This window comes from Rousettus aegyptiacus, unplaced genomic scaffold, assembly GCF_014176215.1.
Source record: "Rousettus aegyptiacus isolate mRouAeg1 unplaced genomic scaffold, mRouAeg1.p scaffold_m13_p_16, whole genome shotgun sequence".
Taxonomy (NCBI): domain Eukaryota; kingdom Metazoa; phylum Chordata; class Mammalia; order Chiroptera; family Pteropodidae; genus Rousettus; species Rousettus aegyptiacus.
In genome coordinates this window covers 36,343,384-36,358,816 of record NW_023416291.1, presented here as the reverse complement: position 1 = coordinate 36,358,816, position 15,433 = coordinate 36,343,384, and the positions used below count along the sequence as shown (strand labels likewise).

Here is a 15,433-nt window from a genome sequence, read left to right as displayed (position 1 = left end):
GTTAGATATGTTCCTAAGTATTTTATGTTTTTATTGGAACTCCAAATGTAATTGTTTTTTTAATTTTTCTTTCTGATAGTTTGCTATTAGTGTATAGAAACACAACAGATTTTTGCATTTCGATTCCGTATCCTGCAAGTTTATTGAAGTTGCTTATAAGTTTTAACAGTTTTGTGTTGGAGGTTTTAGGGTTTTTTATATATAGTATGATGTCATTGGCAAATAGTGATAGTTTTACTAATCCTCTCCTATTTGGATGGCTTTTATTTCTATTTTTTGTTTGATTGCTATGGCTAGGACTTTTAATACTATGTTATATAAAAGTGATGAGAGTGGGTATCCATGTCTTCTTTTTGATCCTGGAAATTTTTCGTCTTTTCACCATTGAGTATGAAGTTAGCTATGGGTTTGTCATCTATAGCCTTTATTTTGTTGAGGTGTGTTCCCTCTATACCCACTTAGTTGAGAATTTTTATCATAAATGGTGTTGAATTTTGTCAAATGCTTTTTCTGCATCTATTGACATCATCATGCTTTTTATCCTTCATTACATTAATATGGTATAGTGCATGGACTTATTTGCAAATTTGAATCATCCTTTTACCCCTAAAATATCCCACTTGATCATGGTTTATGATTCTTTTAATGTACTATTTAATTTGATTTGCTAATGTTTTATTGAGAATTTTTGCATCTATGTTCATCAAGAGTATTAGCCTATAATTTTTTTCTGGTGGCATTCTTGTCTGGTTTTGTTATTAGCAAAATGATGGCCTCATAACTTGAGTGTGGAAGAGTTTGAGAAGGATAAGTATAAATTTTTCCTGCTATTTTTGGTAGAATTCACCATTTGGACCTGGACTTTTGCTTTTGGGGAGGTTTTTGATTACTGATTTAGTGACTTTACTAGTAAATACACTGTTCAGACTTTTTATTTTTTCATGATTCAGTCATAGTAGGTTATATGAATCTAGGAATTTATCCATTTTACTACATTGTCCATTTGTACAATAGACATATAATTGTTCCGGTAATCTCTTATGAACATTTATATTTCTGTAGTATCAGTTATTACATCTCTTCTTTCACTTCTGATTTTATTTATTTGACTCCTCTTTTTTTTTTTTGAGTCCAGCTAAAGATTTGTCAATTTTGCTTATCTTTTCAAAGAACCAGCTTAATTTATTGATCTGTTCTATTGTCTTTTTAGTCCCTATTTCATTTCTGCTCTGATCTTTGCTATTTCTTTTTTTCTGCTAACTTTAGGTTTTGTTTCTTTTTCTAATTCCTTAAGGTATAGAGTTATGTAAAAGCCTACATTTCAAATATCTGTGTATCATTAGGTGTAATTGTACTAAATATTTCATATATATCTTCTCCAAAGTAAGAAAAAAACTTGTAAGATGTTATAAAGTGGCAACTCTAAATATTTTATTTGATTTCTCTGAGCCCAGATGATCATAATTTTAATGTAATATGCTTTAGTATCTGTATTATTAAGTTTAATTCATTGATTATAAAATTCTTAAATTCAAAGGACAGTTAGCTAAATTACCAACCATCTCTCTTATGTGCATATTTAAATGAGATGGCTAAAAATGAGCAAACTAAATTCTGGAGGTATGTAATACTAGAATATGCATTGATTAGGGCCTCAGCTATGAGAGATCACTTAAATGTTTTAATCAGAAATTGGCTTGATTGTGTCTTTAAGGACAATAACTAAATGATGAGGTGTATGTTGAGTCCACTTCCGTAGATATGGAGTTCTGATGTTCCACCAGTGGGACTAACAAGTCCATGTGACTATACTTACTGCTTTCAAGGCAACATAATATTCTTCACAGCAGAAGAAAAAAATTCAGGGTTACCATGTGATCCAGCAAATCAGCTTCTTGATATATACTCCCAAAACTTGAATCCAGGGACTGAAAGGGATAGTTCTACATTTGTGTTCATAGGAGCATTATTGATGAGAGCCAAAGGGTGGAAGCAACCCGTGAGATCATAAGTAAATGAATGAATCAACAAAATTTAGTGTATACATACAGTGGAATATTACTCAGATTTAGAAAGAAAGGAAACTGACATGCTGCAACATGGGTGAAACTTGAGGACATTATGCTAAGTGAAATAAGCCATTCATGAAAGGACAACTACTGTATGAATTCACTTGTATGAGGTCCTAAAATAGTGAAATTCATTGATACGAAAGGTAGGCTGGTAGTTGTCAGGGCCTGGGGGCAGAGGGGAATGGGAGAGGTTGTTTAATGTGTATAGATATACAGCTTTCAAAGATAAAAACAGTTCTGAGATAGGTTTCCCAATGCCATTGTACTTTTCATTATTGAACTGTATGTACACTTAAGGTGTAAATGGAATAGTATGTGTATATTACCACAACAGTAAAAATGTTAAAAGCAAGAGAAAACACAAATCAGGGAATAAATAAAATTTTGCAAATCAAATCTGATAAGGGATTTCTATAAAAAAAAATCTAAAGAACTCTTACAACTCAATAATAAAAAAAATCAAATAACCCAATTTTAAAATGTCAAAGGATGTAAAAAAAAAAACATTTTTTTCCAAGGAAGATGTTCAAATGGGCAAGAAGAACACATGAAAAGATGCTAGAAATCACTAGTCATCAAGGCAATCCATGTCAAAACTCCAGTGAGATACCAAGTCACAACCATCAAGATGGCTGGGATCAAAAATTGAAATAATAACTGGTGTTGTGAAGGATACAGAGATATCGGGACCCCCCACCCCACCCATTGCTGGCAGTTTTTCACACATTACACCTAGAATTATCAGAGAAACCAGAAATTCTCTCCTGGGTATGTTCAAAGAAAGAAAAATATATGTCAAAATAAAATCTTGTACATGAAGGCTAATTGCGTTATTCAGAATCACCACGAGCTGGAAACAAACCAAATGTCCATCAACAGATTAATAAACACAATGTACTTTATCCATACAATGTAGTCTTACTTGGCTATGAAATCAAATGAAGTATCCATACATGCTACTACATAGATGTTCCTTGAAAAGTTGTGCTAAGCGCCTGAAGTCAGTTACAAAGATAATATAGTATATGATTGCATTCACATGTATATCCAGAATAGGGAAATCTAGAGAGAAAGATTAGAGGTTGCCTAGGATTGTGGATTGGAGGAGAAAACTGGAAAATTGAGAAGTGACAATTAAAGGTACAGCTGTCTTTTGAGACAACCAAAAAGTTCAAAAACTGTGACGATTGCACGTATATATGAATACACTAAAAACCAATGAATCGTATCCATTAAACGGGTTCATTGTATGGTTTGTGTATTGTATCTCAATAAAGTTATTCAAATAAATAATTAGATGTTTTGAACCAGTGTTTTAAGTATATTGAGTTTTCAGGTACATCTCACACTTCCAAATCGTTTGTTTTTTGTTGTATTGGTGAAAATTGGAGTTCACTTGCTTTAGGGATATCATAGCCATTTACATTTCAAAATAACTGAGGGCACAGTCAAAAACTGTCTTAAAATAATTAACTTTTAGGGTAAAATGTACAGCTGCCAGTTTTACCAAACACATCGCACAGCTCACGGTCGGAGAAGAGTCCTTGCGTCGAGTTGGCGCTGTGCGGTTCCAATTTCCCTGCAGAACCACGTTCTCAGAGGTGATTTTAGCTAAAGGAAGGTGGGGAAGGGGTGGGCGGAAGACTCAACGCTGTCAGTAAAGATCAAAATGGAGCCAAAGTATTTCACATGGTGAGGTCGTTTTTCAATGGGCTTGTAAACAGGGGTCACAGTTCCATGAGTGTCCTCGCAGTCTGGGCCAGCCCCTGACCTGGGGAAGACCTCAGATCCCCTGGTCCCAGTCTGGCCTGGCCTGCGTGCCCCTCTTGCTCAGGACAAAGGCATCGCTCCATTTGGGAATTGATTGAAATCCCCCTCTCACACCTGTCTCCCGCGTTCAGCAAGAGGGACAGAAAGACACCATTGTCCCTCTAGGACTATGAACAAATTTTGTTTAAAAGCAAATATCCGTTGAGGGTGCAAGGCCTACCCACCAACGGAAGCTTGTTCTGCTGTCATCTGCCTTCCTACCCTGGTAGTCGCTCAGGAAGAACAGAGGCGGGTCATTGTGAACTGTCCAATCAGAGGCGCGGAAGGGCGGGGACGCTCTGCAAACCGCGTGGACAGTTCTTGCTGCGTTCGAGTTTGTTTCTCAGCTGCGCATAATATCCCTAGGTGTCTCTGCGGCAGCATCAATGCCGTTGTGACTTGCAACGCCACGGGAGTCCCAGGGATTTGGCCAGGGGACCCTATAAACTGGGAAATGGTGAGTGTGCGGTGCAGGGTGTCCCAAGAGGACAAGGGATGGTTGGAACCGGTTGGAACCGGCTGTGGCGGGCCGGCCTCCCCGCGGCCAAGTAGGAGGCTGCGGACCTGATTCCCCCAGGGGCTTCACTGGGACCTTAGTCCCCTCCGCCACACAGCATGGGGATTGGGCCGGCAGTTAAGACCCCGGGTGTCCTGCCCCGTCACTGCGCGCGGCGACTTCGGTCGCGTTACCTGAGACTCACTGGGCAGCCCTGCGCCCACAGCCCCGCGTCTCCCCAGATGGTGCAGTGACCAAGGGGTTGGGTCATCGGACGACAATTGTGACTCGTTCTGTGAAGTTTGTGCGTGGGAGGAACTATGGTTTGTGGGGTCTCCAGTCCTTCCTTTGTCTAAAGTGGGACGCGTTTACTCCTGAGTTCGAAATGTGAAAATCGGGCTCTCAAATCCACGACCTGTCCCGCAGCTAGCTTTTCCTGGGACTGGCAAGAAATCCATCAATTTTCGTATTTCTGCCTGCGTTCTCAAATGCCACTTTTCGGTTTCCGAGTCACAGAATCATCAGCCGTTTCTCTTCCGGCGTGTATTTCTAACAGATTTAGTCTGTTATCATTTTCCCACATTCAATGGATGGCTCATTTTAAAGATTTCTATTTTGCGTGTAGTTATTTTACGGTGGAGGAAAGCCGAGAATAACCACCTGAAATACTTTCATGAAATCCCCGTTCCTCTCCTCCAGGACCTTCCCCGGGCACAGACGTCCTGTGGGAAGTCCTTTGCGTGGAGGCTCCTCTTTGAAACTTTTCTGGGTGTCCGTGCTGCTTCTCCCTGTGTTTGTCACCTTGAAAAGATTTATTTACTTGTTTTTTGGTCTCCATTTTTCAATAAGTGTAAAATATATTTGATCAATAGATCTTAAAAGACAGTATAAATATTTCCAAAGAGGCATAAGATAAATACCAGAAAAAAATTAAATAGTCCAGTATTACATTGCATGTGCTAAAATTTCTTGTTTCTTATTTTCCTCCCCCGAGCAGGAATAGTAATATTCTCAGGTCTCATCTTCATTTTAACTTTGGGGGTGGGAAGGGTGATTTCAAATAGAATCCCAAGGCTTAGACTTGAACATCAGAAGTGTTCAAGTATGCTTAATTATTTTAAAATTGTTTTCCTGCCATGGATATAATAATATTATTTTCTGAAAGTAATAAAATGTGGTTTTTCTTATTGAACTAGAAAGATGACACAGTTTTCTTAATTCTTTTACACATAAATGTTGGTGTTGTATGAATTTGCTGGGTTCCTTGACACCAGGTTTGAATCATTTAAAATATCCACGTGGTTCAAAACAATGTGACTGGTCAGAGCCCTGTGATCAGTGACCCAAGCTAAAGCCCCCTTGACCTGCAAAGGGAAGCAGTTGAAGGCTCAGTGGTTCTCCCTGGGAAGCCTCCCCCTGCAGGTGTCCTTCCTGTTTACATCCGCCATGGAGGAGGCTTTACACTGAGAGAAGCCACAGCCCTGGAAAGCTGGGGGCACACCTGTACCTGCGGGAGGGGTGTTGATACAGCTTCAGAGATTTTCTTTGTGGTTCCCCTGCGCTTGTTTGTAGACACAGGTAAGAGTTTTACATCCACAGCATAGGTGCTCTCAGAGTGTAATTTGTGCACATGGAGAAAGTCTGTGAAAGTCTGAAGTATGTGTCCTGGGTTAGGGTTTGTGAATTGGGAGTTCATTTGGGTCAGAACCCTAAGCTGCATCCCGCTGAGACTCTCCTCACTGTGAGACAAGTCTGGGGGAAGGGACACTTCCATGCTTATAGGAGAAGGGAGGGAGATGTGAAGGGCCCAGAGGTCAGTCCTGGGGCTGCTCAGGTGCCCCTGCCCTGCTTTCCCAGGGACTGACCCACTGCAGGGGTTCTGTCGTGGCCTGGAGAGTTTGGAATGTGGAACCTATGGAAAGTGGCTTTCTCTCTGTCCCCTGAGAAGCATGCTGCTTATCTGAGCTGGTTCCAGTACTTGTGTTTCCCGTGGATCCTTTACCAGCGAAACAGTGCTGCCCTTTGCTTCTAGTTCCCTGAGCATGTCATTTAATTCCCTGTGTGAGAAATAACACATTTAGCTTCTTGGGCTTAAAAATGTAAGTTGGTTGAGAAATGTGATGGCATTAAGGCAAAGAAACTGTTGTGCTAAATACAATTTTTCTTCCTTTTAATCAAGATAACCTCGGGATGTGAGAGAAATGTGTTTAAGCTCTTGAGTCTATTTTTCATTTTTACACCAGTATGTGTGTGGGTGTCCCTAGAGAACACTGAAATTTAAAAATCTAAAATAATTCAATTCCTATTTTAACTGATGTGAGGAAAACTGAACAAAGCTTGTGTAGATCTTTAAAATCCTACTATATTTAAAGGGCTAAACTCAAATGCCCATTGTGTCATAAAATGCGATTTATTTCTGACAATGCTCCCCACTCTGAGATATAGGGGAAGGACAACCTGGGATGCAGTTTGTCCCTTAGTTAACAAGAGATTTGAAATTTTCATTTTATATAATTTATATTTTTGTAGCTGTTGGCGTTTAAAGGAATTAAATCTTAGAGTGGTTTCCTATGTACAAAAGTTAAAATTAAAGAAAGACTAGCAGATAGTAAAACGTGGTATATATAAATTTTTGTGTTTATTTTCAATAAATGTAGAAGATAGAAAAGTCTGATTAAGAAGACTCACTGCCCACATATCCTGGCCCCTCCAGCACTGTTAGTCCAGCTACCCCAAGTACACAGTTTTGATCATTTATTGAACTTCCTTAGCATTTCTTTATATAAAAACCAGTGATTGCAAATGCCTGCTTTTCTTGCCCATGTTTGTCTTTGCAATGAACAGTCAGACTCTGCATTGTTTGGTATTTGCTGCGGCTTAAGCCCCCTTCCCCTTCTCTGCCTCCACCCTGGGCAGGCTGAGGGGAAATTCGAGGCGCCCTACTCTGCACTGGCTTCAAGTTCCAACCGCACAGGCATGCCCTGTCTGTGAACAGAACTCTTGCTCTGAACTCTTGCCATTATTCTGTTTGATCTTCGGCAAGTTATCCAGCCTTTTTATTCCTAAGTTTCTTCAACTGTAGACTGATGTTAGACTAATTCAAGGATTCTTCGTGTGAACAACTTTACTCAGGCTCCCGAAACTTCTCCCAGGCCTATTGTTGCGCGTCCTTGTGAAATCCAGTTTTAGCAGGAACCCTAGAGTCACATGAACCAGAACCCCCTTTTATCTGATCCCCTCCATATCTGGTCAGTTCCTTTTCCTGCACCATCAGGTGACATCTGAGCCCCTGGCCTGTCTGCAATTGGAATCCTGTCAGTCGGTTTAGCAGGAACCCCTAACCGTGTTTTTCTCTCAGTAATTTTCCATCCACTGACACCTACTGTGCACTCTGGCTGTGATCCCCACTTGCCCTTGCTGTGCTGAGAGTGGGGCCCAATCTCATTTCTCCCCTCTGTGAAGTCCTGTCGCAGTGGTTTTGAATAAAATCTTCCTTACCATCTTTGACAAGTGGCACTGAATATTTTTTCTCTAACACCTTGTAATCATAAGTAAAACCCAGTTCTTTTATTTTTTTAATTCTCTAAAACCATTTTAGAGCTACTTGAGAGGTCAGCCCGATGCTCCAGATATCTCAATTATGTGAATCATACATAACCTTTTCTTATACTGTTGTAGCCACCAGCCCCTGATAGACACACAGACCACCAGAACTCAATGAGTTATAGGAAACACACTCTTTATTCAGCCAGCTGGGTCTGCCAGGGGTACGCAGACCTCAAATTAAGCAGCCCTGAAATGTAGAGGTACGGGTTTTTAAGCCCAAAACCCCATTCTTCATTCTGTCTGAACACAAAGGTCTATCTTTCTTCTATTCACTACCTGTCAACCTATAGGTCGGGTGTGCAAGCGGGAGTACAGAAGAAGAAAGCTCATTATTAGAATGTTATGTTCTCATAGTTAATAACCTACGTTCCCATGGCGATGGCCAAGCAGTGATTTCCTGGAAGCAATAATTTTTAAGCAGTAATTTCCTGCCAATACAATACTAGATGTGCGTCTGTTGGGTCAAGGGAGCACACTACATCATTCTCAACCTAGGAGCCACACCCCTGCAGGTGACCATAACAGTTGGCTCCTTGAGTATGTCCGCATGTGACCACTCTGTGAGTCCATCTTGTCTCTCTCTGAGCTGCTCACCTGCTCTGCTGCCTGTTGGTAGCCGTACTGTGGGTTGCTGGGTGCTGAGGAGCTAGGGCTGTGAGCTGTGCTGCCTTGTGTGGCAGCGCTGACCCTGCCAAACCCCAGTTCCTTGTGCAGCTGACCAGAGTGTGCGCAGTTTTGAGAATTCCTAGGCCTTTGAGTACAGGCATGTAGGGCGGGGCCGTCCTGCAGGTGGTCCTGGGTAGATGTCTATGGTGGGATTTGTGGGTGGGTCAGAGTGTTAAGTTATGACAAAGGCTGAGGATGGAAATGAAGAAAGGAGACTACACCCTGTGCAAGAGGTGGGCCCATCTGCAGGTCACTCCTGAAAGAGCAGTTGTTTAAGAGAAAGTGAGAAAGAAGATGGGGAAAGGCAGCCAACAGGTGGCGGGCTGAGTCCACACCCTAACACCAGAGGGCTCCCCAAGACTCTCATGTGCCTCTGCTGCTGCTGCCCCTGCCACTACTACAGCACAGATCCTGACCCTCGGGGTCAAGGGGACAGCACCCATGGCCTTACTGTGGCACAGCAAATTGAAACCTGACTTCCTCTTAGGTCCTTAAACTCTATGAAGCAACTAGTTGTCGTGGGGAGGCTCCTAACCCTAATGGCACTGATTGGAGGCTCTCAGATACATGTATGAGGTTAGAGAGGCAACCCCTTCCCCAAAGTATATCCAGTGACCAATAGGGGAAAAATAAAACAAAACAAAACAAAAACAAAACAGAAAAACAGGGAAGGACAGGAGGGAGGAAATATAAGAAAAAATATGGTGAAATTAGGGGTCTACAATTTCACCAATTAGAAATCCAGTGTATTGAAAGAGTTTACACAAGGAAAAAAGATGAAAGGCAGCCTCCCGGCTTTGGAGCCTCTACGACATAGGTTAATTAATTTCGCCATCTATTCTAACACTCCAATTCACAACAAACCTTTGCACAAGTAATCAATGCTAGGACTAACTGTAGTCATGGTACCCTAAGGGATTATTCGATAGCTTGTAGAAGACAAATAGATATACTATTGGTGGAAATGTAAAATGTCACAGCCTGTATAGAAAACGGTATATTATTTTTTCCCAAATAATTTTAAAGGGACAAATGTTTTCCTTCAAGAATTTACTACAGTGACACATAATATAAATGTTGATCATCATATGTCTTTGCTGACCCAAAGCCATTTTTTTCCTTTTTTTAAAATTAATTAATTAATTTATGGTGACATTGGTTAACGAAATCCAATAAGTTTCAGCTGTACCCGAGCCATTTTTTAACAACTGGGTTACATGTTGTATTGTCTTACCTGCCAGTGTTTCTGTCAGAGTCAATGAGTAATTTTATAACAGCTCTTGCCGGCAGAACTCCCCCCTTTAGTAGGAGGCTTTCCCCTCACCCAGTGATTCAGAACTTAACCTAAGATCTACTGCTTTACCTCCAGATAGATCTGAACTTTCAGTCTGTTTAAAAAATATTCCCTTCTCTCATTTCTGCATATCTGTAAGCTTTGTATTTTTCATTGTTTGTTTTAGATTTCACACACACACACACACACACACACACACACACACTGTAATTATTTTCTTTCTTTATTCAACCATCTATGGACACTTAGGTTGTTTCCATATCTTGGCTATTATAAATATTACTGTAATCAACATGGGTCTGCATATATCTTTTCTAGTTAATTATTTTTGTTTTCTTTGAATATACCAAAAAGTGAAACTGCTTGATGATAAGGTAGTTCCAGATTTAATTTTTTGAGGAAACTCCATAGTGCTTTTCATAGTGGCTGCACCATTTTACATTCTCATCAATAGTGCACAACTGTTCCCTTTTCTCTACAACCTTGCCAACACTTGTTTCTTACCTTTTTGATAATAGCCATTATCACAAGTATGAGGTGGTATCTCATTGTGGTTTCGATTGGCATTTCTCTTATGATAAAAGAGATTGAGCATCTTTCCATGTACCTGTTTGTCATTTGTATGTCTTTGGGAAAATGTTTATTCAGATATTCTGTTTATTTTTTATTCAGATTGTTTGTTTTTGGCTATTAAGTTGTATGAGGGGTTTTGTATGTGTGTGTATTTTTTTTAGATCTTGGATATTAACTTTTATTCATATATATGATTCACAAGTATTTCCTTCATTAAGTAGGTTGCATTTTTATTTTGTTCATGGTTTTTCTTGTGCAGAAGATTTTTATTTTATTTTATTTTTTGAGAAGCTTTTTTATTTGATGTAGTGTCACTTCTTTATTTTTGTTTTTGTTGCCTTTGCTTTTAGTGACAGTTACAGAAAGTCACCACCAAGACTTACGTGAAGGAGCTTATGGCCTATGCGTTCTTCTAGAAGTTTTATGGTTTCAGGTCCCATGTTCAATTCTTTAATGCATTTGAGGTAATTTTTGTGGATGGTGTAAGATTGTGGTTCAGTTTCATTTTTTTTTGCATGTGTCTGTCCAGTTTTCTCAGCACCATTTATTTGAAGAGGCATTATATATTCTTGGCTCCTTTGTCATGAATTAATTCAAAGTATGTATGTGGGGCTTTTTCTGGGTGCTCCATTCAGTTCCATTGACCTATGTGTCTTTTATGTGTTTTCATGTCAGTACCATATTTTCTAAATTACTATAGTTTTGTAATATAGTTTGAAATTAGGGAACATGATGCCACCCTCTTTGTTCTTTTATCTTAAGGATTTTTTTTTGTTCATTTGTGTTGTTGTTGTTGTTGTTGTTTTGCTATTTGGGGTTTTTTGTGGTTCCATACAAATTTTAGAATCGTTTCTTCTGTTTCTGTTAAGAATGACATTGAAATTTTGATAGGGATTGCAGTAAATCTGTAAATCGCTTTGGGTTTTATGTATATTTTAATAATTTTAAGTCAGCCCATGGGTATAGGATATCTTGCCATCTATTTGTGTCTTAAAATTTTTTTTAATGTTGTAGTTTTCAGTATACAGGTGTTTTACCCTGTTTGGTTAAATTTAGTTCTTCAGTATGTTATTCTTTTTGGTGAAATTGTAAATGGGATTGTTTTTGTAATTTCTTTGTCATAGTTTATTATTAATGCATAGAAATGGAACAGATTTTTGCATATTGATTTTGTATTCTGCAACTTTACTGAATTAGTTGATTATTTCTATCAGTTTTTTGATGGCGTTTTTACAGTTTTATATGTATAATACCATGGCATCTGAAAATAGTGACAGTTTTACTTCTTTTCAGTTTGGATGCCTTTTTTGTTTCTTGCCTAATTACTCTGACTAGGATTAAAATACTGTGGTTAATAAAAGTCACCAGAGTGGTCATCCTTGTCTTGTTTCTCATCTAAGAGGAAAAAGCTTTCAGTATTTTAACATTGAGTATGCTATTTGTGATCATTTTGTCATTGATTATGATGTTAGCTGTGGGCTTATCATATATGGCCTTTATTACTTTTTTGAGAATTTTTATCAGAAATGGATGTTGAATTTCATCACATTCTTTTCCTAAATGATCTAGATGATCAAATGATTTTCTTCGTTTTGTCAATGTGGTGCATCACATTGGCTGATTTGAAAATGTTGAACCATTTTTGTATCCCTGAAATAAATTCCACTTGATCATGGTCTATAGGTTTTTGAATGTATTATTGAATTTGGTTCGTTAATATATTGTTGAGGAGCTTTTGCATCTGTGTTCATCAGGGATATTAGCCTGCAATTTTCTTTGCTTTTTGCATCCTTGTCTGGTTTTGGTGTCAGGTAACTCTGGCCTCATAACATGAGTTTGGAAGAGTTCCCTTCTCGTCTGTTTTTGGGAGAGTTTGAGAACAACTGGTATTAATTCTTCTTTGATTATTTGATCAAATTCACCAGTGAAGCCATCTGGGCCTGGCTTTTGTTTTTGTGGAGGTTTTGAATTCTGATTCAATTTCCATACTAGTAATTTGTATGTTTAGATTTTCTAATTATTTACGATTCAGCGTTGGTAGAATCTATGTTTCAGGGAATTTATTCATTTCTACTAGGTTGTCCAAATTGTTTACGTATAATTGTTCATAGTTGTTCTTATGATCCTTTGTATTTCTGTGATATCAGTTTTTATATCTAACTTCTGATTTATTTTGTCATCTTATTTTTTTTGGTGAGTCTAGCTAATAGTTTGTCAATTTTGTTTATCTTTTCAAAGAACCAGTTCTTAGAATTATTGATCTCTTCTATTGTCCTTTTAGTCTCTATTTCATTTATTTCTGCTCTGATTTTTGCTATTTTTTTTCTTCTACCAACTTTAGGTTTTGTTCTTTTGTTTTTGTAGAGTTATGTATAAGTCCACATAACAAACATCTGCATACCATTAGGTATAAGTAAGTATTTCTTATATACTTTGTCCAGGGAAGAAAAAGGCTATTCTAAGATGTTTTAAATTGGAAACTCTAAACATTTGATTTGATTTCTCTGAGCCCAGATGATCACAATTTTAATGTAATGTGCTTTAGAATCAGTAGTATAAAGTTTAATTCATTGATTGTAGGATCCTTAAATTTAAAAGACAGTTAAATTAGCAACCAACTCTCTTATATGCGTTTTTAAACAAAATGGCTAAAAATGAGCAAACTAAATTCTAGAGATACATATAAATGCTAATAATACCCACTCCTGTGGACATTAGAGTTCTGATGTTCCTCCACCAGTGGGACTAACCAGTCTGTGTAACTATACTTACTGCTTTAATGGCAACATAATCTTATTCTCCACAGCAGAAGAAAATAATTAAATTCAAGTTACCATGTGATTCAGCAAATCTGCTTCTGGATATATATCCCAATGACTTGAATCTAGGGACTGAAAGTGATATTTCTACATTCGTGTTCATAGGAGCATTATTGATGAGAGCCAAAAGGTGGAAACAACCCATGTGGTTGAATAAGTGAATAAATGAATGAACAAATCAACAAAATTTTAGTGTATACATGCAATGGAATATTATTCAGATTTAGAAAGAAACCGACATGCTGCAACATGGGTGAAACTCGAGGACATTATACTAAGTGGAATAAGCCATTCATGAAAGAACAACCACTGTATGAATCTACTTGTCCGAGGACCTAAATAGTGAAATTCATGTAAGGAGAGAATAGAATGGTAGTTGTCAGGGGCTGGGGGCAGAGGGGAATGGGAAGAGGTTGTTTAATGTGTATAGATTTTCAGCTTTCAAAGTTTCGAAACTGTTTCAAAACAGTTCTGAGATTGGTTTCCCAATGTACTTCTCACAGAACTGTACACTTAGGATGTAAATGTTATAATATCTATATATTACCACAATTAAAAGTAAAAATATTAAGGCAACATTGTGAAAATACAACCCAGAGATCGAAAGAAAAATTTGCAAATCATATATCTAGTAAGGAATTATGTCAAAAAAATCTAAAGAACTCTTACAACTCAATAATAAAAGTCAAATAACCCAATTTTAAAATGTCAAAGGATGTAAAAAGACAGTTTTTTCAATGTCAAAAGTCGTATGAATAGGCAAGAAGAAAACATGAAAAGACACTAGAAATCACTAGTCATCAAGAAAATCCATGTCAAAACCCCAGTGAAATATCAAGTCACAACCACCAGGATGTCTGGGATCAAAAAGTGAGATAATAACTGGTGTTGTGGAGGATATGGAGAAATCGGGACCCCCATACACTGCTGGCGGGAATATAAAATGGTGCTGCAGCTACTTAAGAAAACAGTCTGGCAGTTCATCAGACATTAACCCTAGAATTATCAGAGGACCCAGCAATTCTTTCCTGGGTATATACCCGAAGAAAAGAAATTATAAGTCAAAACAAAAACTTGTACATGAAAGTTTATTGTGGTGTTATTAAGAATCACCACAAGCTGGAAACAAACCAAACATTCATCAACAGATGAATAAACACAATGTACTTTATCAGTACAATGCAGTCTTATTTGGCTGTGAAATGAAGTAGCCATGCATGTTACTACATGAAGGTTCCGTGAAAAGTTGTGCTAAGCGCCTGAAGTCAGTTACAAAGATAATATAGTATATGATTGCATTCACATGTATATCCAGAATAGGGAAATCTAGAGAGAAAGATTAGAGGTTGCCTAGGATTGTGGATTGGAGGAGAAAACTGGAAAATTGAGAAGTGACAATTAAAGGTACGGCTGTCTTTTGAGACAACCAAAATGTTCAAAAACTGTGATGATTGCACGTATATATGAATACACTAAAAACCAATGAATCGTATCCATTAAACGGGTTCATTGTATGGTTTGTGTATTGTATTTCAATAAAGCTATTCAAATAAATAATTAGATGTTTTGAACCAGTGTTTTAAGTATATTGAGTTTTCAGGTACATCTCACACTTCCAAATCGTTTGTTTTTTGTTGTATTGGTGAAAATTGGAGTTCACTTGCTTTAGGGATATCATAGCCATTTACATTTCAAAATAACTGAGGGCACAGTCAAAAACTGTCTTAAAATAATTAACTTTTAGGGTAAAATGTACAGCTGCCAGTTTTACCGAACACATCGCACAGAAGAGTCCCTGTGCCATAGCTAAAGGAAGGTGGGGAAGGGATGGGTGGAAGCCTCAACGCTGTCAGCAAAGATCAAAATGGAGCCAAACTATTACACATGGTGAGGTCGTTTTTCAATGGGCTTGTAAACAAGGGTCACAGTTCCATGAGTGTCCTCGCAGTCTAGGCCAACCCCTGACCCGGGGAAGACCTCAGATTCCCTGGTTGCAGTCTGGCCAGGCCTTGGCGCCCCTTTGTTCAGGACAGAGCGTCTCTCCATCTGGAAACTGACTGTGAAATCTCCTTCTCACACTTGTGTTCCGCGTTCAGCA

At 38.3% G+C, this 15,433-nt stretch overlaps 1 protein-coding gene across 1 annotated transcript in view; it reads left to right on the top strand.

Moving 5' to 3' along the window:
• The first annotated feature begins 4,173 nt into the window (after positions 1-4,173).
• The window catches only part of LOC107509534 (zinc finger protein 709-like), a 36,717-nt gene continuing 25,457 nt past the window's right edge, over positions 4,174-15,433 (top strand). The window contains exon 1 of the mRNA XM_036234319.1: positions 4,174-4,338. Within this exon, the coding sequence (XP_036090212.1) occupies positions 4,336-4,338 (3 nt within the window). The 5' untranslated portion in view covers positions 4,174-4,335. The remainder of the gene's footprint in view (positions 4,339-15,433) is intronic.